The sequence below is a fragment of the Pholcus phalangioides genome, unplaced genomic scaffold (genome assembly GCF_987345545.1).
Source record: "Pholcus phalangioides strain wild (caught in Gottingen) unplaced genomic scaffold, Ppha-v1.0 ptg000030l_1, whole genome shotgun sequence".
Taxonomy (NCBI): domain Eukaryota; kingdom Metazoa; phylum Arthropoda; class Arachnida; order Araneae; family Pholcidae; genus Pholcus; species Pholcus phalangioides.
This window is the reverse complement of record NW_028301620.1, coordinates 5,996,050-6,021,258: the sequence shown is the minus strand read 5'-3', so window position 1 is coordinate 6,021,258 and position 25,209 is coordinate 5,996,050. Positions and strand designations below refer to the sequence as shown.

Genomic DNA, 25,209 nt, shown 5'->3' with positions numbered 1-25,209 from the left:
TTTCTTTTGGTGCCAATCAATGTTTTCATTCTTTTATCGAATTAGGGTGGCAATACGGTCCGTATTTTACAAACATTCCCGTTATTTCGATTATTTTCTGAGGTCCTGACGTTTTTTATGTAAACGTCCCGCTTTTTACGTTGTTGCACCCTATTTGAATTCGTAATAATTACTAAAAGGACGAATGATGGTAATTCTCGTCACTTAAAAATAATAATTATCACAATAAATGCAAATATTCATCTCAGACATTTGTCTGAACATACATTTGTATGTTGTATCATATATAAATGTATTTCATTCCATGAAATAAATTTTAACTCATCATTGCAGTAGCTCTTAATTTCTCGCGATTGGTAACTTGTAATTTTAACTATAATTTGCAATGTTTTTTGAGTTTAAATTTTTTTTGGCGAGAGTTACTGATGTCAGTATTTAAGATCTCAATTTTCATCTCCCGTATTTTTCTCGAAGAAATATTGTCAGCCCATCTTTAACGCACAATACAGTATTTAAAAAATAATTCACACCGATAAAGTTGTATAAAATGTATTTTTAATTATTTTTTTATGAAAAACAAACACGATTGACGTTGTGTTGTGTGAATATGAACTACAAAAAAACCAGGACTTTCACATAAAATAAATATTTGTAGAAAGAAAAATGAATATATAATGAACAACACATACACAGCAGATCGATTACACTAGATGCACATAAAATATTTACAAAACAAAATCATGATATGCGTGTATTTACATTAGTACATATAACTATGGGTTCACACATGTAAGATGTTCATTACACATAATAAGATTCAAATGCCCTCGAAAACTGCACACCATTTTTATTCGTAGAAAAAAACTTCACAAAAAAATATGTTTATCACATTTCTGAAAACTTTGTCCCTCAGCCGTGACCGTAGCTAGCGAGTGACGTAACTACGCAGACTAAAGCCAAAAAGAAAGAAGAAAAATCACCAAGTTTTCTGGCGATAATATGAGGAATCATATTCACCATGAATTTTGTCCCTCATCCGTCTCGGTTACTATGGAAATGACGTCATCGTAACTATGAAGATTGACACCAAAAAAGGGAAATATCGCCACAGTCTGTTGTTTTAAAAACATTACTTGGCGATATTTCCGAATTGTATTAAAAAAAGAGAGGGGGAAAATCACCGATCTGTTGGATTTAATAACATTCATAAAAAATATATTCACCGCACTTCCGTGAATTTTGCCCTTCACGAGTCACGGTTGTTACGGAAGTGACTATGCAGATTGGCGCCGAAAAGAAGAAAATGTCGCCAATCCCTTTAATATTAATAATACTGATTGGCAATATTTTCCAATTGAATCCGAAAAAAGAAAGGAAATTTGCCAATCCGTTGATTTTAATAATGTTTATTAGCGTTAATACGAGAGAATATATTCACCGCATTTCCGTGAATTTTGTCCCTCACGCATCACGGTTGCTATGGTACTGACTTCAAAGTAACTACGCGGATTAACGTCAAGAAAGGGGAAATATCAACAACCCGTTGATTTCAATGAACTGAATTGGCGATATTTTTATTCAGATGCATTTTGACAAGCTCGTATACTGTATTTCGAAAAATAATAACACTGCATTATATATATTTGATATGTTACATATAATCTTAATTATTGTTTTAAAAAGAAAGAATATAAAAATATGTAAATTTTCAGAGGTCCTGCCTCCGTTTGCAACCAATGAAAAAATGTGAACAATCTATATACTAATGAGGAAAACATCTGAGATATACTGAGACGATAAAATTACACAATCAAAAATCTATTTTCAGCACAGCTCGAGTTTACATGAAAGCTTACAGGTTGTTTTCATCAACGTTTTTACAAATACAGTTTTAATATTCGGTATATACTGTATATAATGAAAATATAGGAACATATTTTACCCACTCAGAATATATATATTTGATGAATTCTTTTTTATTTATTTTTTAAATTCATGATCTGAACTCTCTCTCTCAGTGAAATTCATTATCTATAAAAGTCTAAGAAAATGGATTGTCCTCAAGGTTATTGCTACGTCTGATCACACCTGGTATTTGAAATAGGGCCGTCTTAGCAGAATCAGATCCCCCCCTCCCCCGACAAAGAGATGTTCTGGAGTCCCCTCTACCTTGTATAATGAAATAAACAAATTCAAGAAAATTAATGAAGAAAAATTCAGAATCCATTAAAGATATGATTTCAGAATTAATGAATGAAAAAAAATAACAATTCAAAATTAACGCTTTATGCCAGAAAAATCAAAATCCAATCCAGAATTAATTGATTTATACAAAAAATTGACACGTTTTTAAGACAAATAAAATTTTAATTTGTTGACTGGTAAACGCGTTTCGGCTTTTTTTTTTGTGATAACAGAATTAATTGAGTAAATAGTTTTTGAATTAATGAGAATTCAAAAAAAAAAAAAGATGAAATAAATCATTTCTGAATTATTATGGATTTAAAATTGATGTAAGAAATAATTTCCGAATCAATGAAAATTTGGTGTTCGTTCATGATAGAAATAATTTCCGAAACAACACTAATTCAGAATTAGTGAAAGAAATAATTTCTTAATAAATGAAATGTCAGAATTAATTACAGAAATGATTTCTTAATAAATGAAATGTCGGAATTGATTACAGAAATAATTTTCGAGTAAAAGAAAATTCAGAATTAATGAAAGAAATAATTTTAGAAATAACCGAAATTCAGAATTGATGGAAAAGATAATTTCGGAATTAGCGGAAATACAGAATTGTTGTAAGAAATAATTTTGGAACTGACCGAAGTTCAAAATTGTTGTAAGAAATAATTTCGGAATTGAACGAAGTTCAAAATTGTTGTAAGAACAAATTTCGGAATTAACGGAAATTCAGAATTAATGAAAAATAATTTCGGAAATAGCCGGAATTGAACGAAATTCAAAATTGTTGAAAGAAATAATTTCGGAATTAACAGAAATTCAGAATTGATGGAAGAAATAATTTCGGAATTAATTGAAATTCAAAATTGTTGTAAGAAATAATTTCGGAATTAACGGAAATTCAAAATTATAAGAAATAATTTCGGAATGGACGATAATTCTGAATTACTAAAAATCTATAATCTTGTTGCCCTATTTAACCCTGGACTCCCGTTCTCAATGTTCCAATTGGAACTGCATTCGAAGATCATCATCACGCCGATTTGCGTTTGAGCATATGATTGAGTCACCATAAAAGTACTTTGTATCTGTTGATATCTGAGACAGTGATCTTCAACCTTTTTTGATTCACGAGCGCCGTCAATGCCCATCATCAGAGCACCCTCATGATAACTCCATATGTTCAAAGTTCAAATCACCACGTAAATAATCCTTGAAGGCAATTTGAATGAGGTGTTTGTTCGTGAAGAAATCAGAATTCAGCAATGCGGTGCTCACGAGCAACAGCTTGTACAATAAATGCACATAAAGGTGCTCGTTAATCGAGAATTATCTAAACCTTCCATTGTGTAAAATCCAATGAGATTTTCTAGCTCAGCAACTTTCTGCTACATCTTGATGGAGCCTTGGAATATCCTCTTAGATGGAGACTATTCTAAGAGGTTCTGGTAGGCCTATGCATTAGGTCCCGCCTTGAGAGATTCTAACATAGGCAGGCGGTGGCGTCGGAGCAGAAGATGCTGTGAGTGCTCAGCACCCACGGTAATTTGTAGCACGGATCCGAGCGCCCTTAGAATTGATTGAAATCAAAATTTCCTATATAAGGCTCAAGATAAGCACCAACAGGTTTGAAACACTTCTGGTGACACTGGACATAGGCCTACAGCATACATGCTCATCTCATAGCTCACGGGCTAAATGTGGCCCTCGGAGTCATCTGATGTTGCCTGCGACCTCAAACCTAATTTTTTAAAAATTAAATAAACATTTATGGATCACTCAAGTCACCCACGGTGCAATTCCACATCACTCAAGTGGCCAGCTGTACATTCCCGAATCACTCAAGTGGCACGCTGGACATTCCTGAATCACTTGAGTGACCAAAAGTGTATTTACAGATAACTTGAGTGATTCGCGGGACATTGTCTGATCACTCGAGTGACCTACTGCACGGTTCTAGATCACCTAAGTGACTTACTGCACTGTTCTAGATCACCTAAGTGACTTACTGCACTGTTCTAGATCACCTAAGTGACCCACAGTATGCTCACAGATCACTTGAGTGATTAGCAGTTTTATTTCATTCAAGAAGTTCTTTACACAGTTCCAGATCACTTAGGTGGCCCACCGGCACTCCAAAGGTTTGAGCAGGCAATAACAAAAACTTCATTTATGAACCGCTCTTCAAAATTCCATCTTCGAAAATTTTAATTAAAATAATCACTAAAATTCAGTTTAAAAGGCAATTGAACAATTCGATTGCGACAGGTCACGTGATCTTTGGCTGCCAGCAGCCCGATGGCCGAAGACACTGTTGTTCGGACAGTTAGTTAATATGTATATGTACACATTTGTATCACAGTCGCGTACGTTCCTCACGTTCAGCCGAGCGTCATCACGAGCTGAGTACGAGCTTGTTGTCGTAAGTCCTACCGATGATTTTCGGTTGGGACGACGACCGAATGTCCGCCGTAGCGATTTCGACCGTCTGCCCCTTGAGATAACCGTTCCTCTGAACTGCACCGAATTCCTGGTCGTAGAGATTCGATTGTCTCCTGAGAACCAGCACTGCGATGCCACCGATCACTAACAGGCTGCATATGCCGGCCACCAGCACCAACACGTACACCGAGCTCATGACGCTCTTGGTGCTCGTCTTCTTGTGATCAATGTCGGTCGACGATGGCACTTCGACTCGCTTCGTGGTGGTCGTCGATGTAGTCGTCGGCGGAGTTGTCGATGAATATGATCCAGCATCTGAAAAAAAAAGGACAGTGATTCATTTAGTTCATACGAAAATACTATAACCATGCGGGCCAAATGTGGCCCTTGAAGCCATCTGATGTGGCCCACGAAGCTAAACCTAAATTGACCTTATAAATATAGTTGAAGAAAAATGTGAATATTTTCAATGGTGAGACGAATTAAAAGAAATTTTCTGTTAGGCTGGCATTACACTGTAAAAGTTTTATAAAACATCTTTTACAAAACTTGTAAAAAAACAACAGCGGCTGCATTCGCTCGAATATTTGGTTGCATTTTTCAAGTTTTGAAAAAGATCTTTTATCAAACGTTTATAGCGTCATCCCTGCTTTAGACAAAATCTAACAAAATGGTGAACCTATTTAGTGGGGCCGCTTTAGTGAGTTTGGAGCATGCTTGATCCAGATACGACGGTGGCTAGGGCCATCAACATAACTATGGGGCCACCGGGCAAAGTGATATTCTGGGGTCACTAATTAGGCGAAAGTACAGTCTTATAAATTTTTATGCTTTCTCTCTTAGCAACAAATCTCGTTATCACGGGCCTCCTTATGCATTTGAGAGCAAATTATTGGGAATAAAGGGCGTGCTGTGCATCCCGTATTTCATGGGACAGACACATTATTTTCCATTGTATATTTCTGGGTCTGAATCTGCGCATGAACACAGCCCAGTAATAGGCCTTGAAATTGGTCATACAGGGGCTACCAGAGGCTCTATTATGCTTTACATTCCCCCTTTTCACGTTTCGGAAATATTTTGTGCTTGGGGCACCATAAGAATCACAATATCTAATTTTCTCTGATGGTCAACTGAAATGGTATTAGATCAAGATCAAGGGTGCTCAAGCTTTAGGAGAGTACGCGCCACTTCATTGGTTTGAAAACGTGTAGAGGGCCGCAAGTGACCTGGAACAGCACCACAGGTCACTTAAGTGATGTGGAACTGAACTGCGGGCCACTTGATTGCTCTTTAACTGTGCCGAAGGTCACTTAAGTAATCTGTAAATGTGCCGGGGACCGCTTGAGTGCTCTCTAGAACTGTGCGACGGACCACTTAAGAGATGTGCGACTGACCACTTAAGAGATGTGTGACTGACCACTTAAGAGATGTGCGACTGACCACTTAAGAGATGTGCAACTGCACCGCAGGCCACTAAAGGGATCTGTAAATGTGTCACGGGTCACTTAAGTGCTCTGGAACTGTGCATTCAAGTCATGCAATTTAAGTCATCTGTAAATGTGCCTCGTGTCACTCAAGTGATCCGCAAATATGCTGCAAACTGACCGTGGGTTGAACATTTGCGGGCTTAAGCAGTACAGTACTTACTTTTTATGGCACCCCCAGAAGGTGTCGGCTCTACATCCTGGTTGCACATGTTCTTGCTACAGCACACGAGGACTGGCCACTTGGCGTGGTGAACTGCTGGCCTGCGGTTCTCGCACAATAGAGGTGTCTTAGTGGTGATGCAACCTTTTACCACGGGGTTGTTACCGTCACCTCTGTCCAAATACTGGCTGAAGCACATGCTCGTCGTGTTGCAGGTCGTTGTCTGTTGTTCGATGCAGGGGTCGGTCGTGCACACGCAGGATATCAACTTCCCTGAGCAAAGAAACATTAAATTTAATTAAAATTTTTTGTAAATTTCAATTTATGAAAATACTATCACAATGCATTAGTAAAAAATGACCAATCAGCTGGGGTGACCAGATGTCCCGGTTTTTCGCTATTAAATCCACTGTCCCAAAAAAGGCTTTCGGGACGCCTATTTGTCCCGGTTTTTCTTTGCGCTATCAAAGATCGAATGAAATAGAATCATTTTCAAATACAGTTCGTCCCGCTTAACTGGGCAACGGATAAACGGATACCCCTCTTGAACGGATGAAATCCTCTGAAACTAAAATTTTTCCCTTACGGTCAATGTTAAGGTTCCCCCCCCCCCTTGCATAGGCACCGAAACCTAGGGCCTGAGACTATTTGAGCCGGCCTCCCCAATAATTAATGAATATACAATGCACCATATCTTGCGCGTTTGAGTCCCGTATAAGTCCCGGGATGACTGGCAAGGCCCCCCCCCCCATAATGTTTTCTTCATGTCGGTGCCTCTGCCTGCTTGTATTACGATTCGCACGACAACTGTAAATGTATACAGTAAAACCCAGGCCCTTAGCCAGAAATTTCGTTCGGAGGAGGACAGTTTCCATTTTGGGAAAGGGGACCAAAGTGGTCAAACAATAGATTTGACCATCTTTTCAGTCCTTTGACCTTTTTCAGTTATTTTCTGAAATTTCGGGGGTAGGGGGGAGACCGAACCCCCAAGTCCCCCTCCCCCTCTCGCTACGGTCTTGGTAAAACCTCTTTTTTGCGGACACCAACAGGACAAAAAAATTCGTCCGTAGAATAGGGACGACCGTTAATCAGGGGTTTGAAATACATACGTTTACCATAATTTAGTTGCCAGATATGTATAATGCACAACGTATATGAAAATTCCAGTTGAATGTCGTGAAAATTCAGTGAAGACATACGTGATATCGTGAGCTATAGTTACTGGCTGAGAGTAATTGGATGATAAGGGATTTTCCAAAAATTGGTATTTCGATTGTTTTCTGTCATTTGATTATTCCAAAATGAGGTCAACAGCTTTATGCAAATGAGCGAAGACATGATGTGTCTGATGCTACATGAGAGTAATGCTTGAACCTCATACGCACGTGTATGATGTCAAATGAACGAAATAATCAAGTGGCATTATTAACAATAAAAGGACCGGTCACAACCCGCTTCCCATCTTAATCAAATGACATAAAATAATTGAAATACCAATTTGTGGAAAATCCCTTATCATTCAGGTACACTCAGCCAATAACTTAAATTACAGCTCACGATATCGCGTATATCTTCGCTGAATTTTCGTAATATTCAACTGGAATTTTCATATACTGTCGATCCCGCTTATGAAACGTTCCCACATTTTAGAGTGTTTTCCCGCTAAGTATGACTTATTTTCGTGGTCTCCCAACTGTAATTCTCATCAAGATTTCTCGTTTAAAGCGTTCTTCAGCTTACAACGTTTTTTATGACGGGTTTTTTTTTTGAAAAACGTTATAAGTGGGATCCATTGTAAGCTGCATTACATATCTGGCAACCAAATTATGAAAAAAATATATAAAATCGATATTTTATGCGCATGCGCGATTAAAACCCATTTACTAAAAGTGTTCATATCTCATTGAATAATAAATTACACTCTAAATTCCTACATAGTGTCTCGTGTGTAGTGTCAATTTTTCTGTGAATTTCATAAAAATTTGTTGGAAACTTCTCATGTGTTAGAAACAAAAAACACGCGATGAAAATTGGAATTTTTATAGAAAACATCTATATCTTAGTGAATATAGGCCTACCTGCTATTCTCACGAAAATGCACACAAGTACAGTACTGCACAACGTTAGTACAATGTTTTGTGAAAGTTGCAAATCATTTAGTTTTTTTAATCATATACACTCATATCCATAAATAAAAGATAATTCAGAATCACACGGAAATCGAAATCTAAAGTAAAAATTTCACCTGTAGAATTATCACACACATCTGCAAGAATGATATGCTAATTTCAGGAAGCCACCAGATGATGCCGATAGTACGTCACAATGACGAGAGTGTAAGTGGGGGGGGGGGGGGGTATATAAGGAATGGTGGCAAAGAAGTTAAATTGTTCACAAGAGTTCTGTAAGGCGTTCAGTGCCATAAGCGAATAGTTATGACACAGAGGACGCCTGTGGATGATTTTTTACGTGGTAGAATTATCGGCCGCTTGGAATCTGGGCGTACTCAGATGGAAGTATACGAGGAACTTGGAATTGCCCAAAGTGTCATCTCTAGGCTTTGGAAACGATTCCAAGATAACGGAAATGTCAGTAGACGTTACAGTACAGGTCGCCCCCGAGTTACAACGCCGAATGAAGACCAGTATTTGGCAGAAATTGCCAAAAGAAGCAGACGAAGCACAGCATCCGACCTGTCTCGTCAGCAATCTGCAGCCACGGGTACCACAGTTTCAAGGCAAACCGTGTACGGACGTTTGGGAGATATTGGTCTATATGCTCGCAGGCCTGTCAGATGTGTTCCGCTCACGGCAACTCGCTGTCGGCAGCGATTAGCCTGGAGTAGAGAACATGCAATGTGGACATCGTCACAATGGGCTTGTGTGATGTTTTCCGACGAGTCCAGGTTTAGCTTGCAGTCTGATTCAAGTGGGACTTTCATATGGAGAACACCAGGTACCCGTTACCACCAAGGCAACATCATTGAACGAGACACCGTAACGGTGGTGCAGCATTGCTCGTTTGGGGTGGAATTATACTGGGTTCCAGAACAGATCTGCATGTTCAAACCGGAACCATGAAAACCCAAATTTATCGGGACATCATTCTGGAACAACATGTACGTTTGTTTAGGGGAGCCATGGGCGCAGAATTTGTGTTTATGGATGACAACGCCCGTCCTCACCGAGCAAACATCGTAAACGAATGCCTTGAATCTGAGGATATAACCCGTATGGAATGGCCAGCATTCTCACCTGACTTTAATCCGATAGAGCATGTGTGGGATATGCTTGGCCGACGAGTTGCAGCCCGTCAACCGCCTCCTACATGTGTACCGGAGAGCATTGCTCGCTGAGTGGAGTGATCTTCCCCAAGATCAGATCGATAATTTGATACTCAGCATGCCTAGGCGTTGTACGGACTGTATTTCATCGCATGGGAGACATACAATGTATTAACCATCATACCAGCCATGTAATAGTAAGTTTTTGTAAAGGAGATATTTTTTACAATTGCTCCAGGGAGAAAAAATCGTAGTTTTTATGAATGGTATCATACATACACCATCGTTTTTGTTCTTTATCTTTTGTTTAATAAATGGGCTTTATGAATAAGTAACGTTTGTTTTGTTTCTGAACCTTTATTTGCCGGAGCTGGGATTATCCTTAATTTATGGACATGAGTGTATACAGGGTTGGTCGAAAATCATTTTTTTGTTATTTAACTTTTTGTCAATCCCCGAAATGTTTCACTGTAAATTGTGAGGACAAACATAAGGGTTCAAGCGACCGAAATTTCAGAACGATTTGCTCAGTATTTTTCTAGAAATTTGGTGATAACATAAGGCTTTTGGAAACAAAGTGAATCTTGAAATTAGAAAAATGATCGCGAAAAGAAATAATTTCTGTTTGTGCTGTTTGGATGCAATTTAAAAAAAATTCCCCCCCTCTCTCTAATGGTGCCCTTAAATCCCGTGTATACAGAACGTCTGACACATCCATACGCCTATCCTGATGTTTTACTGATTTCGGCGCATTTATGTAGAAGCAGTGAGATAATACAGTCGAATCCCGTTTTAACGAATACCGTTATAGCGAAATTCTCACTTTATAACGAACACTTTTCTAATCCTCCAAATAAGTTTACATAGGAAAAATGCAGAGACCTGGAATTCCTTTATAACGAAGTGATTTCTCCGGTCTCTTGGAGTTCGTTATAACGGGATTCGACTGTATTTTCGTAATACACATTGTAAGTTCGCAATTTTATGCTGCAATGAATCTCAAAAGAGGGGTTTTCTTTTAAATGCCCCGTTTTTATTAATGTATACCGTGATTTGTCCCGGTTTTTAATTAGGAAAGCCGTAATTTGTCTGATCCTCGGGTACCTCGTCTGGCCACCCCTACATCAGCTCGTCTTTTGGATCAGACCCCTTCCCATCCGTATAATAAGTGAGGAAAAATGCTTTGTGCGTAGACAAGACAGTCATTGAGCAAAATCCACAACGAAAGGGAGGGAGTATCCTCCGTTGATGGACTTGTCGTCAGCTTTATCTCTGATTGTCTGGCGCCGGTGGAATCCAAAACCAACAAGAGCAGTCCCGCAATTTTCAAGTAGACCATTGTTCGAAACGGCACCCTCCCCACAAAAGGTCATAAGCCACACGCAGTTGTCGCCACCCCAGGTACGATAATAATAACCCATGGGGGGAAGGGGGGGGGGGGGTTGACGGAGTGACCTCAGAAAGGAACAGTTCGAGACAGTTGTAGGGGCATTGCAAGAAGCCCCCCCCCCCCAAAAGAACCCTTTTTTGTCCTGGGCGGGGGTAATTTTTCCTCTTTTTGTTCAATCTGTACCCAAGTCTCGACGATGATGGAGTCAACATTTCGAGAGCTTCCGTTGTTGGTAAAGCCGCTTGAAAGGTTTATGCAGCTTTGGTTGTTGGTGACATTGGTTTTTAGAGGTGTGATATTTTGCACGATGGCAATTGATATTTTTACGACAGCCTGCTGGCATAGCCCCACATTTTGGAGCAGAGTGGCCCCTGGGCTGGGATCTTTGATGGGTCCCCAAGCCAAACTTTTCACGGGCCCTTCTATAGTGAATTTATAGTATGAAAAAACAAAAAAAAAATTATGGTAATTGTCCCGGTCCCCAGGACTAGATCCCTGCCAGTTAGACCCTTGGGGGTGGGGCAGGGCCTGATGGTCTGTATATAAAGTTAGAAAATATTTCATTTGGGTTGTTGGTCAAACAACATGGAAGCTTCAGGCTATTTGCGGGTAGTAATTCAAAGAGTGGAAGACATGGGAGAATATGCAAGGCCCGGGCTTGCAAGCATAACCTTGCATTGAAGTTAACATCAATAGCACAAGTATTCTTGGTAGAAACCAATTCTAACTTGCGGGGGAGGGGGGGGGGATTTGATGAAGAAGACATTAGGAGGCTCTCTCGACGAGGAGAAAAAAAATGTATTATGCTGTTAAAATTTAGAGCTCTATAACTATTAAGGATCATTGGTAAATGTCCAATTGACCATGAGAAAATCACGCCCCTCCCCATCCTGGAGCGGACCCCTACGCTGGGATCTTTGCCGGGCCCCGCAAGCCAGGCTTTTCACGGGCCTTTCTATGGTGAATTTATAGAGTGAAAATACAAAAAAATGATGGTAATTGTTCCGGTCCCTGGGACTTGAACTTGAACTACCAGACAGATACCCACGTTAATATTCCTTACGGAACCTCTAACGTAAAGGGTATCTGTTGGAAAGTAGCAACACCTTCCCCAGCTCATCAAATCCATCCACCCTACCTAATCAAACATGAGAACACCTTTTCAAAGTATATGGGGGGGAAAAAAATTAAAATATATATAGTAACCACAAAATAATGCAAAAATTAAACATTTGTGGAAGCACAATGCACGTCACTGTCCAGGTCCATATGTAGGTCCCTAGGACTAGAGCCCTTTCAGCCTCACCCTTGGGGGGGGGGGACCCATGGAGGAAATACATAGTTTCCACCTTGTTGGGGCCCTCAGAGTCAGAGCAGGGCTTTGCCAGGAACCTAGTGGGGTGCCCATGCACCCACAGTATTCTGTATCACAGGTCTGAGCACCCCCAGAATTCATTCAGGAATCAAAATGTTCCATATAAAGCTCAAGCCAAGCACCCAAGTGCATATTTTTCCCGACACCTCTGCAGGAACCCCATGATGATCATGATGGTCCAGTTCCAGTGGATCAGTAGATATTGAATTGCATCATGGGGAGCTCCTGGCAAAATAATGCCATCACTCTGAGGATCCACCAAACACTGATTTTCAAAAGCTTATTTCCATATTAACTACTAGACCCGATTTCGGATTAAATCTGACATTACCAATAAAAACCCATTTACTTCATAAAGGAACTAAATAGTAACCAATTCTAAATCAGAAAATAGGACTTTTTTTTTTCATTTCATCAAACACTCAGTGGCGTATTTACAGAGGGACTTGGCGGGCTATAGTCCATGGCGGCAAGTTAAGAGGGGCGGAAGATTAAGGGATCGAATGGCCAAGAAAATTAGCAGAATGGGAGGAGGTTGGCGAAATTTGCGTAACCCACAATCAGTGCCGTCTTAACGCATGGGGCCCACCCGGGCACGACCCGGGGGCCTCAAGAGAAGAGGGGCCCTCACAAAAATGAGATCCGGTTGAAATTTTCTAGGATTTACCAGGTAGGGCCTCCGAAAAACCACTTGGTCCGGGAACCCATGATACTCTTAAGACGGCCCTGCCCACAATAAATCCTTCTCTGCCCAGACAGCAAGGGAGTAGGTCAGTGAATGATCTAGGGAGTTTGCAAGCATGTGAATGAGCAAAAGAGTGACTTAAAGAGTAAGCAAGCGTGTTAATGACCAAACGAGTGACCTACAGTCAGTGACCTGAAGCTTGTACAAGCATGTGAGTGACAAAAATAGTGTATAAGCATGTGAATGACTTTAGAGCTCAACCCAATGGCTCTCGAAATCATCTAATAAGGCCCGTGACTTCAAACCTAATTTTGCAAAAATTAACCACAAGTGCCACAATACCAGATCACTTGCGCGACCCACAGGACAGTTCCTCATCACTTAAGTGGTCTGCGGCATTTACAGATCACTTGTGCTTGGGGATTCACTAGAAATAAGATTTGATTGAAATTTTCGAGAGTAATAGCATGTACTTGAGTGATCTGGAACAGCACCCAGGTCACTCAAGTGGGCCTCGGCATATTCTCACTTCAATTAAGTGGTCTGCGGTGCATTTTTCAGATGATATGAGTGGCCCGCAGCATATTTACAGATCAACTAAGTGACCCGCGACACGTTTTCGAACCAATCAAGCGGCCCTCACTCTCTAAAAGGTTGAGAACTTGCTTTAGGGAAGCGGTTGTACTTGCTGGAGTAAGTACTAAAGGGGAGGCCAAGCGGGTTATAGTACCGGAGAGCGAATGCGAGGAAAGGGAGTAGTCACGAAAATGTGAGTAGAGGGAAAAGAAGGGAGGCAAAATTCCTGTAGCCCACATTTTCAATGCCATCTCTGATTTGCTGAGATCGGCAAGAAAATTTACATGCTATTACTCTCGAAAATTTCAACCAAATCTTATTTTTTGAGGCCCCTCGTATCTCGAGGGCCCCGGGCCGTGTTCGGGTAGGCCCATGCGTTAAGACAGCACTGCCCACAGGCGGAAAAATAATGTGAATCTGCCTCTGCAAACAATATACCCATACGGGGGGGGGGGCATAGCAAACAGGGGGAGTATGGCATTTTACTGGCAAACCGTTGATCCTAGAGGTATACTTTCAGTTGGAAAATTTTTTCAAATAACGTGAAGAGTACTCAGCTACGTCATTCACGTTTCAAGTAGTTGTACACACAGTTGTTAGAATAAAAATATTAACTTTTTATACAGTCCCCGTGTGCCCCCAAAACCCAATTAGAAAGATGTTGCCCTGTCTCTCCTGATGTCACCAAAAAAACTCCATGTTTCTAAGTGCAATATTCACTGCGATATTCGAATTCAAGAAACAGAAAAAAAATTGTTTAAAAATAGCGTTAAATGCGGGTAAAACGAATTATATATATATATATATATATATAGTATAGCTGTTTTTCCCCCCAACTTTCCTCCGTTTTTTTTTAATTCGAATGTCTCAGTGAATATTGCACTTTTAGAAACGTGGAGTTTTTTCTGTTGGCATCACAGGAGAGACAAACCAGAATCAGAAGTTTATCGGTGATGCCTGGCCCTTAAAGGGGGCCATCAGTCACCATACGGGCTGGGGCCCCTTGGGATCTTCCGGTAAAGGCAAAGACAAGAGAGTAAAGTATGTGTAAAAGTGAGTGCGTGTATGAGTTTCAGGAAAGGTTGTCAAGATCGGGAATTAAGGTTTCTTGATTTCATTATAAAATTTAATTTTACGACTAGTAAAATGTCGCCAATGCCTCAGATCAGGAGAGACAAGGCAATAACTTTCTAATTGGGTTTTGGGGCACGCAATGACTTTAAAACTTATTTTTTTAAAAATTTTAATAACTATACAACCCCTTGAAAAATGAATGGCATACCTGAGTACTACACGTTATTTGGAAAATTTTTCTAACTATGCGTATATACCTCTAGGACCAACGGTTCACCAGTAAAATTCCATTTCCTCATTTGCTATGCACCCTGTATAATGGTGTACATATACGTGACGTGACAATACGAACACGTAAAACTAAAAACCAATCGCGATTACAGCGCCATCTTTTGCGAAGAAAATAAATTTATGCTTCATTACTAACGAAACATGATTCCAGTAGAGTAAAACTAATTGAATTGAAAAATTTCGCAATATGATTCAGAAGTTTTTAATTTTTTTCCCTAGGCCATTTAAATTTAATTTTATTGAATGAAAAAAGGAAAATTTGTAATAATTTATGTTCTGACATTCATAAAAAATCTGCCAGATGGCAGCACCACCCATCACGCCTTTTGTCTCTGTCTCTCTCTCTCTCTGAGAAACCCACTACAATCAATCAATATTCTGTGATATAACGAAACAAACTTAGCAATCAAAATAACATTCGATCTCAATTACATCTCCACTAATTGATGAAAATGCATTTTCGTTGGAAAAATTAAAGACGTAATATGCATATTTTGGCCTTTTTCTATTATTAATGCATGAAAGTGCATAAAATCGAAGAATTTTCAGAATAAGTGCAAAAAATTTCTAACATTTTTTAATTTTTTTTTTTCAAGAGATTATTTTAACTTTTTATTCTTCGAATTTCAATCAATTTTCTTCAACTTTTTCAAGAAAATATTTCACTATTGAGTATTACTCATTTTTAGGAATTTTTAAAAAGGAATATTTTTGCACTTCTAAATATGCACGTGTTCTTCATATTTTTTGTGATATTTTTTTTTAGTTTTACTGCATATTTTCCCTTTCCTCTTACGTTAGGCTTTAATGTTTTTAATATGGATATTTTTTTTGCGCATATTTTTCATTTTCAGAGAAAATTTGGCTGTTTTAAATGAATTTTTTTTCCCTTTCATGAACATTTTTCAGTGAAGAATTTTTAGGGCACATTTTTTAATTTTCTGCATATTTTTACAATTTTCACGAATTTTTTTCATTTTTCCACACTTTCAAATGCATATTTTTAAATTTTTGCGTATGCATTTCATTTTCAGTGCCATATATACTTTGGTATATAATATTAGATATACTTGTTTTCATTTTTCGCAAATTTTTTGATTTCATAGTATATATCGGCATAGTTCAAATTTTTTTTAGTGAAAATTTTAACATTTTAATGCATTTCAGCGTTTTTCAGTGCCTATTTTGCCACTTTTTAAGTGCATATAATCCAGGCTCTAATGATTATTATATTGCAGCATTTATTCAAGCTAACGGTGACTCAAAATCCAAATGGAATGTAATTAACAAATTAATTGCTGAGGATCAATGTTGCGGCACATTGGCACAATTTTTCCTGAAACAATTGGTGGAATAACGAATTCAATTGATAATTGCTGAAGGTTTCGATCACTTTTTTTTTTTCTAATTTTTGTACAAATTTATCATCTTAGTAATTTTAAAGTTTAATTTTTTTTTCGACATCTTTTTACATATACCCTGTGGATGGTTACGAAGTATCGAGTGTTACGAATTCCTTAATTTCCAAAAACTCGGCAGGGTTTAACAAAATTCATTCCGTAGCATTGGATGTGGTGCATCCATCGCACCATATGTAAATGTACCAGATTCGAAAAAGGAAGGCATTTGCAATAGCACTTTGGTGACGTCACTTTTGCCAATTTGCACAACAGATGGCGACACTACACTGACCAAAAAGAAAAAGAGAAAAAAACAACACACACTGACCACTACAGTAATTTTTCCCAACTAAACAGAACCGCCAAAAAAAAGCAAGGACAGAAAAAAAAATACGCCGATCCACCTCCCTTCGCTAATAATGAATTGTTCCCACCGTCTCATCAGTTTTATTGCTTTGTGGCCTTTGCTTAGAGCATGGGGAGGTTTTCTTTGGCCGAGAAAGAGGTGTTGTTCGGCCAAGTATGTAGCTCCCGTTGTAGTCAACATATTTCATTGAAACTTGGTCATTATTTGGACCATGGGAAAAAGATAACTGCTAACTATTTTTTTCATGTAATCTTTCTTTTCGCCATGTTCCACATACAGTCAAACTTCGTTAATGAGCCACTTTTGGGAGACCAAAAGTATGACCTCGTAAGCGGAGTGACTCGTTAGGTGGGAGTAAGCCATGGCCGTGCTGATTCCTGTCTCTTCATTGGTGCATTCATGCAAAAAAACAAAACTTTGATTTTCCAAATGAGTTTAGTCATGAAAACTCATTTTACTCTAGTTTTTCCCAATCAATTAATGTTTATTTGCTACATAATTGCGCATCAATGAATAAAACATAATATTAACTTTTTCGATTTTCAAATACTGTATTTGCAAATATTTCCGCATGTTTATCGAAACCAAAGTATCGTCGTGGTCTCTTGTATGACTGTTTAATTATTTTGGAACGTCATATAAATGAAAACAAAATATTCTTTTGAGTTCGAAAAAAAATATTTTTCAGGTGAAAAATAACACTGGTGAGTTTTGTTTGCGTGGAATTGGTAGTTGAAGAAGCGAGATCTCCCCCTTTTCTCCAAAGAAGATAGAAATTGTAAGTCCCCGTCTGTTGTGCGTTCCAGTCCTGACACAAAGTTTCTTAATAGTTCGATTTTTCATATTACTCAAAAGCTGACCATGAAACGCAACTCGCTAAGAAAAAAAAATCCCGCTGAGCCATTCCGAAATAAGAAAATAAGAAAAATGTTTCTGGTCGTGGTCTGGGTGTAAAATATTATGGTCACACTATATATTAATGTGTATCATAATAATATTATGATCATAATTGTGATTTATTAACAACTAGCTATAATACCCGGCGACGCCCAGGTTTACTCAACATAATGGAAGCATTGAAGAAGTGACAACCATTGTGTGACAAAATTGTAAATTATAATTGCTAACGCACTTGAAAGAAAATAAATAACTGCGTAAAATTCTCCCTGGAGAGCTGCAAAATTTCTGAACGACAGCGGCTTTGTACAGGATTTAGATTGATGCTCGGTATACTGCTACTTGAATCACCACATTAGAGCTCCTTCTGGGCGAAAACTGAGGTGATGAACGAAAAAACAAGTACGTTGAGAAGCCGGGGTTTATTCACTCTTTATCTATGCAAAAATCAGGGTCGAACGGCAAAACTTTTTTTGGGGTTTTGGCCACGATTTTCGCAAAACGCACCTCTGTGTTACATTGATCTGGGGAGCCGCGGATAAACGTTGATTAGGGAAAGCAGCGCCGCGATTGAAAGGAGTTTGAGAACCACTGCTGTAGTGAAAGGGGGGAAAGATGGAGATATGGCTTCATTGGTCTTGTACTAGAAGTGCTAGGTAGAGATCTTCGACGTGGTAAAAGTGAACGTTGAACTTATCGTTTATATTTTGCGAAGAGTTTCCGATTTGAATGGTAATTTTGGAAATAGTGCTTTCACACAAAAGTGACCTCTTAAGCGGAGTGACGCATTATCAAGAGCTTAGTAATATCAGAACCCCATAGAGGACAATTGGATTTCCAAAAAGTGACCCTATAAGCGGAGTGACGTGTTACCCGGGTGACGCACTAACGAGGTCTGACTGTATCTCATATATACCAATATTCATCAGAGTACCTTCATCAGAATGGGCGCTACATGCGTCTGAGTAGTGTCAGTTTATTTATAACCGCCCTGTACAGCAAAGATAATGAGCACTGACCACCTAGGAGTTTCCAAGACACTCTTGTTCGTGTCCCGATGCCATTTCTTCATACTATCAAACAAGACTATGCCATACCAAGGTTTCTAGAATATATATATATGCCATACGATTATTTGATTTCACGAAAATGGCGATGGAAAAACAAAACCTATCCGCCAAATGTTATAGTGGAAGTTGGAACAACCGCTGATTGAGGGACATTATTTGGCGTGTCCTTGATCCCTCAGAGGCCACCATAGGACAATTACAACCGCGAAATTATCGTAATCCACGGTTGATTGCTATACTAAATTACAGTCTCCTCCTGCCGCCATTTTTTTATACCATTTTAAATAATCTCAATCCACCGGATATGATGATGATGGCGATGACCGAAAGTGAAAATGCTTTTTTCAGAAGTCATTTTATGTTGTTGTTGTTGTCATTTATTGGTTACAATCACGATGGCCGAACTAATGATTACAGTAGTAATTACTACCTGATGGACTGATCTTGGCTGCGTACGTTGATTTTTACGATAGTGAGCGCGGTTGCATCATACTCTCCGATCAGTGTTTCCCAAAGTGTGTGACGCGGTGAGCTGAGATATTGATTGGCGTGCCTCTGTATGTTTTGAAGTGGATCTTTTATGAGTTAAAATATCTACTAAACTATTCCGGATAGCCACAGATGAACCATTAATTGGGCAAGAGAGCCATGGGTGCCAAAAGTTTGGGAACCACTGTCTTAGATCAAGGGTGCTCAACCTTCTGGGGGCCACTTCATTGATTTGGAAACGTGCCACAAGCTACTTGAGTTATCTGGAAATGAATCTCAGGAAACTCAGGTGATCTGAGAATTTGCCCCAAACTATTCAGGTAATCTAGGAATGTGCCACAAGCCAATCAGGTGACATTGAGTGCTCAGCGGGCCACTTGAGGGATCTTGAATGTGTGCCGCCAGCCACTCAAGTAATCTGCAAATGTACCACGAGTCCACAAGCCACTTAAGTGAACCCGAGGTGTGCTGCGGGTAACTCAAGTGATTTAGAAATGACTTTGTGACAGCTAATTGGAGTAGAAATGTATATTGGAATAATTCCTTTTAATAATTATGTAATTATTCTGTTACTGATTGTGAAATAATTTCTATCAGAAATTACATTATATTTCTCTCTTATTGATTTATAAGTTATTTTTTCACTGATTATGAAGTTATTTGTTTAATAAAATGTAATCTTTCAATAATTCTGGGATTATTTCTTTCTATAGTTCTGAATTATCATCAATTATGGAATAATTTCTTTCACTTATATTCTAGAAAATTATTGCTTTCATTTATTCTAGAAAGTTATTTCTTTCAATTTATTCTATAGAAAGTTATTTCTTTTATTTATATTCTAGATTTATTTCTTGCATCAATTCCAGATTCATTTCTTTCACAAATTCTAGAATTAATCGTTTTTCAATATATTCAACAATTTTCTGAAAATGATCGGCGGGCCACGAAAAAAGGCTCCTAGTGATAAACGTGGCTCGCAGGCCATGCGTTGAAGACCCCTAATCTAAATATAGACGCCATGTTGTAAAATTTTGAAATAAAAGCAAGTTTATGTCCGTCAAAAAAAGCACTTCTTGGCGATATGGCGAATAAAAACCTCATTTATGTACTGTATATGATTATGATATGCTGACCTTTTTCCCAGGGAGCGGACGAACTCGTTCAGACGAGAAAAGGGCTCCTTGTGTTCGATATCTAGAAAATGCTCGTTTTTTAACGAGTAATGCACTCGTTGATAAACGCCTCAAGGAACGCCTTTCAACGCAACGCCCGATAAAAGACGATGATGTTCATGACACGCGTTCGCTCGTCTCGTATGTCATAACTGTGAAGAGAGAACATTTCTGGTATCGCACAATGACATACGCATGGATTCTTGATCGATCCATCAACGATATTTATCGATCATCTTCGATTACTTAATGTGTTGATGTTAAATGGTTTGATTTTATTTGATGGATTTGGCCAGGGACAGGGCAGTAACGAGATAGTCAGACTCGGTTATAACGACATCAAAGATTACACGAAATTTTGTCGTTACGGCCGACATTTCGTTATTAATCGAAGCAGAGCCGCCCTTGGGGGTGTGCGGCAGGTGTGGGCTCTGCAGTTTGTGGGAGCCCCCGCACTCGTGGTAAATTTTTGGAGGCTTTCGTGAATTCTGAAATTATTTCTTCCGTTAGATCTGAATTTTCATTGTGAGATTATTTCTTTTATTAATTATGAATTTTCATTGGTGCTGGAGTTATTTTTTTCATTGAATTCCGCAATTATTTTTTTTCTTCCGTTAATTCTGAATTTCCATCAATTCTGGATTTTTTTCCCTTTTCCGTTAATTCTGAAATTTCATCAATTGTGGGATTATTTCCAATTTTCAACTTATTTTTCCAAAATTAGTAGCACAATACACAATATGAAAAACAGTCAGATTTCAATGGTTGTCGTCAAAAGGCCAAAGCCGGTACAGAGTGACCAATTAAAAATAAAGAAATTAATACAAAAGGTGCAATAAAATAAATAATAATAATGATTTTGCATAATTGTTTTAGCAATTATATTAAAAATACGAAATTATTACTATTATTTTCAATAATATTATTTATTTCATTAATTCCGAATTTTCATTGGTGATGGAGTTATTTCTTTCAGTTACTTTTATTTCATCAAGTCTAAAATTCTCATTAGTTTCGGGAATTGTTTCTCTCTCCAGTTTAAATTTATCTTCAGTGCTGAATTCTCATCAATTTTTGTGTTAATTTATTTACTTTTAATTACGTGTTTAAAATTTTTTGTATGGATGTTTTTCATCCTTCCTGTATATTCTGAAATAATAATAACCCTGTATATATAATTCTGAAAAAATATTCCTTTTGAAAAAGAAAAGAATATGACATTTTAAAGTGAGTTTAGTGATTTTGACTGCGCCACATTGTAACAAGTAAAATTTTAAAAACCACGGAAAGGGTTAAATTAATTTTTCAAATGAGGGCAGCCAAAATTTTGGGTTGTTATTATAGGTTGTTTTTAAAGCAACCTATATTTTTCTCCATTTCATGGCCATTAATATGTAGCTGCCCTTTGTGAGTACACCACAAGATATGAAAAAAAAAAAAGTGAAAATCTGCCATGTTCATACTGAACTCACGCAACGATCACCTTAAATCACGCCCAAGTTGAAATATTACACGATAATAATGAATAAATAACATTAAACGAGCCAATCAACAACAATAAGCAGGAAAAAAAAAAAACAATAAAAAGCACGACGATTAAACGTCATCGCCGTTGGCGAAATAAAAAAAACGCAGAAATCAGCTGCTTCTGACCACCATCCAATGTAGATGGTCATTAATTAGAAAGAAAAAAAATTTGAAAAAATAACGTAGCCAACTCTTGGAATATAATTAATGCCAATCAGAGCTCTTTTGTAATTGATGGCCTTTGTCGGCACGAGAAATGCCATCTCTCGCGTGATAGGCAAGAAAAGGGTTTTGAATTACCGTGTGTACAAGACAGACTTCTTTTTAAAGCGGGTAGTCCACTCAATAATCCTTTCTCATCCGCTATAACGAGATATTTTCGTATTATCAAAGAAACGAGTTTTTTTTACCCGGCGAGCTAATTCTCGTCCTAATATTTCAAGTGTGTGGTATAGCAGGAAGCGTTATAATAAATTCGCCAAAATGGACACCTAATAATTTGTCTACCAATGTATGTCCGTGTCTTCAAGATTACAGGAAGGCATTGCTTTTTTTTTCTTTGAATTTTAGGGCTTCTTAGCCCCGATTTTATATACTATTTTGTGGAGGAGGAGAATTAGGTATCCGAAGAGATTCATGCATTATTCACAGAATAAACAGGAATTCTGAAAAATATCTATCACCGATGAAAATTCAGAATTAATGAGAGGAAAAAAAATCCCAGAATTGATTAATATTCAGCATTAATGAAAGAAATAATCACAGAATTGGAAGAAATTCTGAGTTAATGAGAGGAAAAATGATGGAAATTCAGCGTTAGTGAGAGAAAAATGATGGAAATTCAGAATTAATGAGAGGAAACATCTCAGAATAATGATAGAAGTTAAGAATTAATGAGAGAAAAATGATGGAAATTCGGAATTAGTGAGAGAAAAAATGATGTAAATTCGGAATTAGTGAGAGAAAAAATGATGTAAATTCAGAATTAATGAGAGAAAAATCTCAGAATTGATGGAAATTCGGAATTAATGAGGGGAAAACCCACAATTAATGGAAATTCAGAACTGATGAAAGAAAAAATCTCAGAATTCATTGAAGTTCAGAATTGATTAATTAAAATTCCAGAATCAAATCAGTTGAATCTCAAAGACCTTGCTTTACAGAGGGGGATATTTTTTATATGTATGTTTTTACATTCTTTCACTTCTTTCTCCCCTCCCACAAACCACTGGGCCCGGTGTGACCGCACCTGTCGCACATCCCCTAAGGGCGGCTGTGGAATTACCATGTGCAGGACAAACTTCCTTTAAAGCAGATAGTTCACTCAATAATCCTTTCTCATCCGCTGTAACGAGATATTTTCGTATTACCAAAGAAACGAGTTTTTTTTTGCGAGCTAATTCTCGTCCTAATATTTCAAGTCTGTGGTATAGCAGGAAGCATTATAATAAATTCGCCAAAAGGGACACCTAATAATTTGTCCAGCAAACGTCCGTGTCTTCAAGAATATAGGAAGACATTGCTATTTTTCTTTCAGGGGAGGGGGTTGTAGGCGCTATCTTTTTGTTTATATTTAATTTTTTATGGTTGGCGACGAGACGCGTGGCCCAGAAATAATGAGCACTTCCAGGTATGAAGAGAAGAAAAAGCATGAGAGAGATAAGGAATGGAATGTCGCCATTTGTGGATGAATGGTACGGAATAAATCATGTTTTGGTGCTGATAAATGGTGGGAATATTTTTGGAGGTTTATGGAACAGGGTATCAGTTCATGTTTTTTTTCTTTTTTTGTTGCCTTACTGGCAGTGCCGTTTTAACGTATGGGCCCACCCGGTGGCCTCAAGTGCAGAGAGGCCTCGTGAAAATGGAATCTGGCTGAAATTTTTGAATGTAAGCATGCAAATTGAAAGGCGCAAAGTTAACAACGTAAGGGCCCTCTGAAAAATCGCTTTGCCCGGGCGCCCATGATGCTCTTAAGACGGGAATAATAATCCCTACGAATTTCTCAGAACTCTTGCATCTCGCGTGTGTGCGGAAAAATTCATCGCTAACAATTTACCGCCACGTAATTCACCGACATGACAATTCACAGCAAGAGAAATTTGTCGACAAGCTATACATCGACAAAGGGGCATAGGAAGCGAGTGGATGAGCACAGGTGAGTGATTGATCAAATGAGTTAGGGCGTTCGTAAGAGTGCAGGTGAGCAAATGATCGAGGGTGTCGTGCTCTGTGAGACCGTGCCCTGTGCGACCCGTGCTCTGTGCGGCCAAGATGGATATCGTCGTGCCCTGAGCGACCAAATCTTTCTCCATTCTTTACTAGGGCAAATCTTTTCTTTTGTGATATCTTGGTGAATAGAGTAATCTTTCGATTAGATTTCCTTTCTTCCTTTGTATTGAAACTTCCCCATATCACCAGTATTAGTGGAACTATAAGAATGCAGTAGATACCTTTTATACGACCTTCTTGAATTCATTAATTTTAGCCAAAATTATTTTTACATTTTCAGTGCACTATTTTGAGCTGATATATGTTGACTAATTTATCGTTAAAATACTAAAAGAAATAGTTTTGCGGGATAAATTATATAAATAATATATACATGGCAATGTATTTTGACATAAATTATATAATTCCCTCAATGATGAAGGAAATTCCTCAATAAAGAAGTCCAATTGATGTAAGAGAAATTCACGTATATTGTTGGCCCCTTGTTGTGGAAGTGAACAATAGAAAAGGATGTGGTCGCACAGAGCACGACGATATTTGTCTTTGGTCGAAGATGATATTTGGTCTTGGTCGAACAGAGCATGATTTTTCCTTGGTTGCACAGGGCACGTAACCTGAGCAAGCAAGTGAGGAAGTTGGTGAGTGAGAAGGTGAATGATTAAGTGAGTAGATGAATGATTAAGTGAGTAGATGAATGATTAAGTGAGTAGATGAATGATTAAGTGAGTAGATGAATGATTAAGTGAGTAGATGAATGATTAAGTTAGTAGATGAATGATTAAGTGAGTGAACAGATGAGAAAATGATCGAGTGAGTGAACAGATGAGAAAATGATCGAGTGAGTGAACAGATGAGAAAATGATCGAGTGAGTGAACAGATGAGAAAATGATCGAGTGAGTGAGCAGGTGAGTGAACACGTTAGTGAGTGAGTGAGCACGTCAGCGAGTGAGTGACCCACTCATTCACTAGGTCGCTCATAAATTTACCCGATCACTCTTCAAGTTTTTGCTCACAGTTACTCAATTGCTCAATCACTCTGACACTCAATCACTGATGACGAACTGCTGGTGAATTGTTTATCGGTGAGTTGTTTGTCGG

General features: G+C 38.3%; 1 protein-coding gene across 1 annotated transcript in view; it reads right to left on the bottom strand.

Annotated features, from left to right (window-relative positions):
- Positions 1–538: 538 nt before the first annotated feature.
- The window catches only part of LOC149067489 (uncharacterized), a 44,083-nt gene continuing 19,412 nt past the window's right edge, over positions 539–25,209 (bottom strand). Inside the window, exons 2-3 of the mRNA XM_089252704.1 lie at positions 6,280–6,552; positions 539–4,944 (exon numbers count right to left, since the gene is read on the bottom strand). Of these exons, the coding sequence (XP_089108830.1) occupies positions 4,583–4,944; positions 6,280–6,552 (635 nt within the window). The 3' untranslated portion in view covers positions 539–4,582. The remainder of the gene's footprint in view (positions 4,945–6,279; positions 6,553–25,209) is intronic.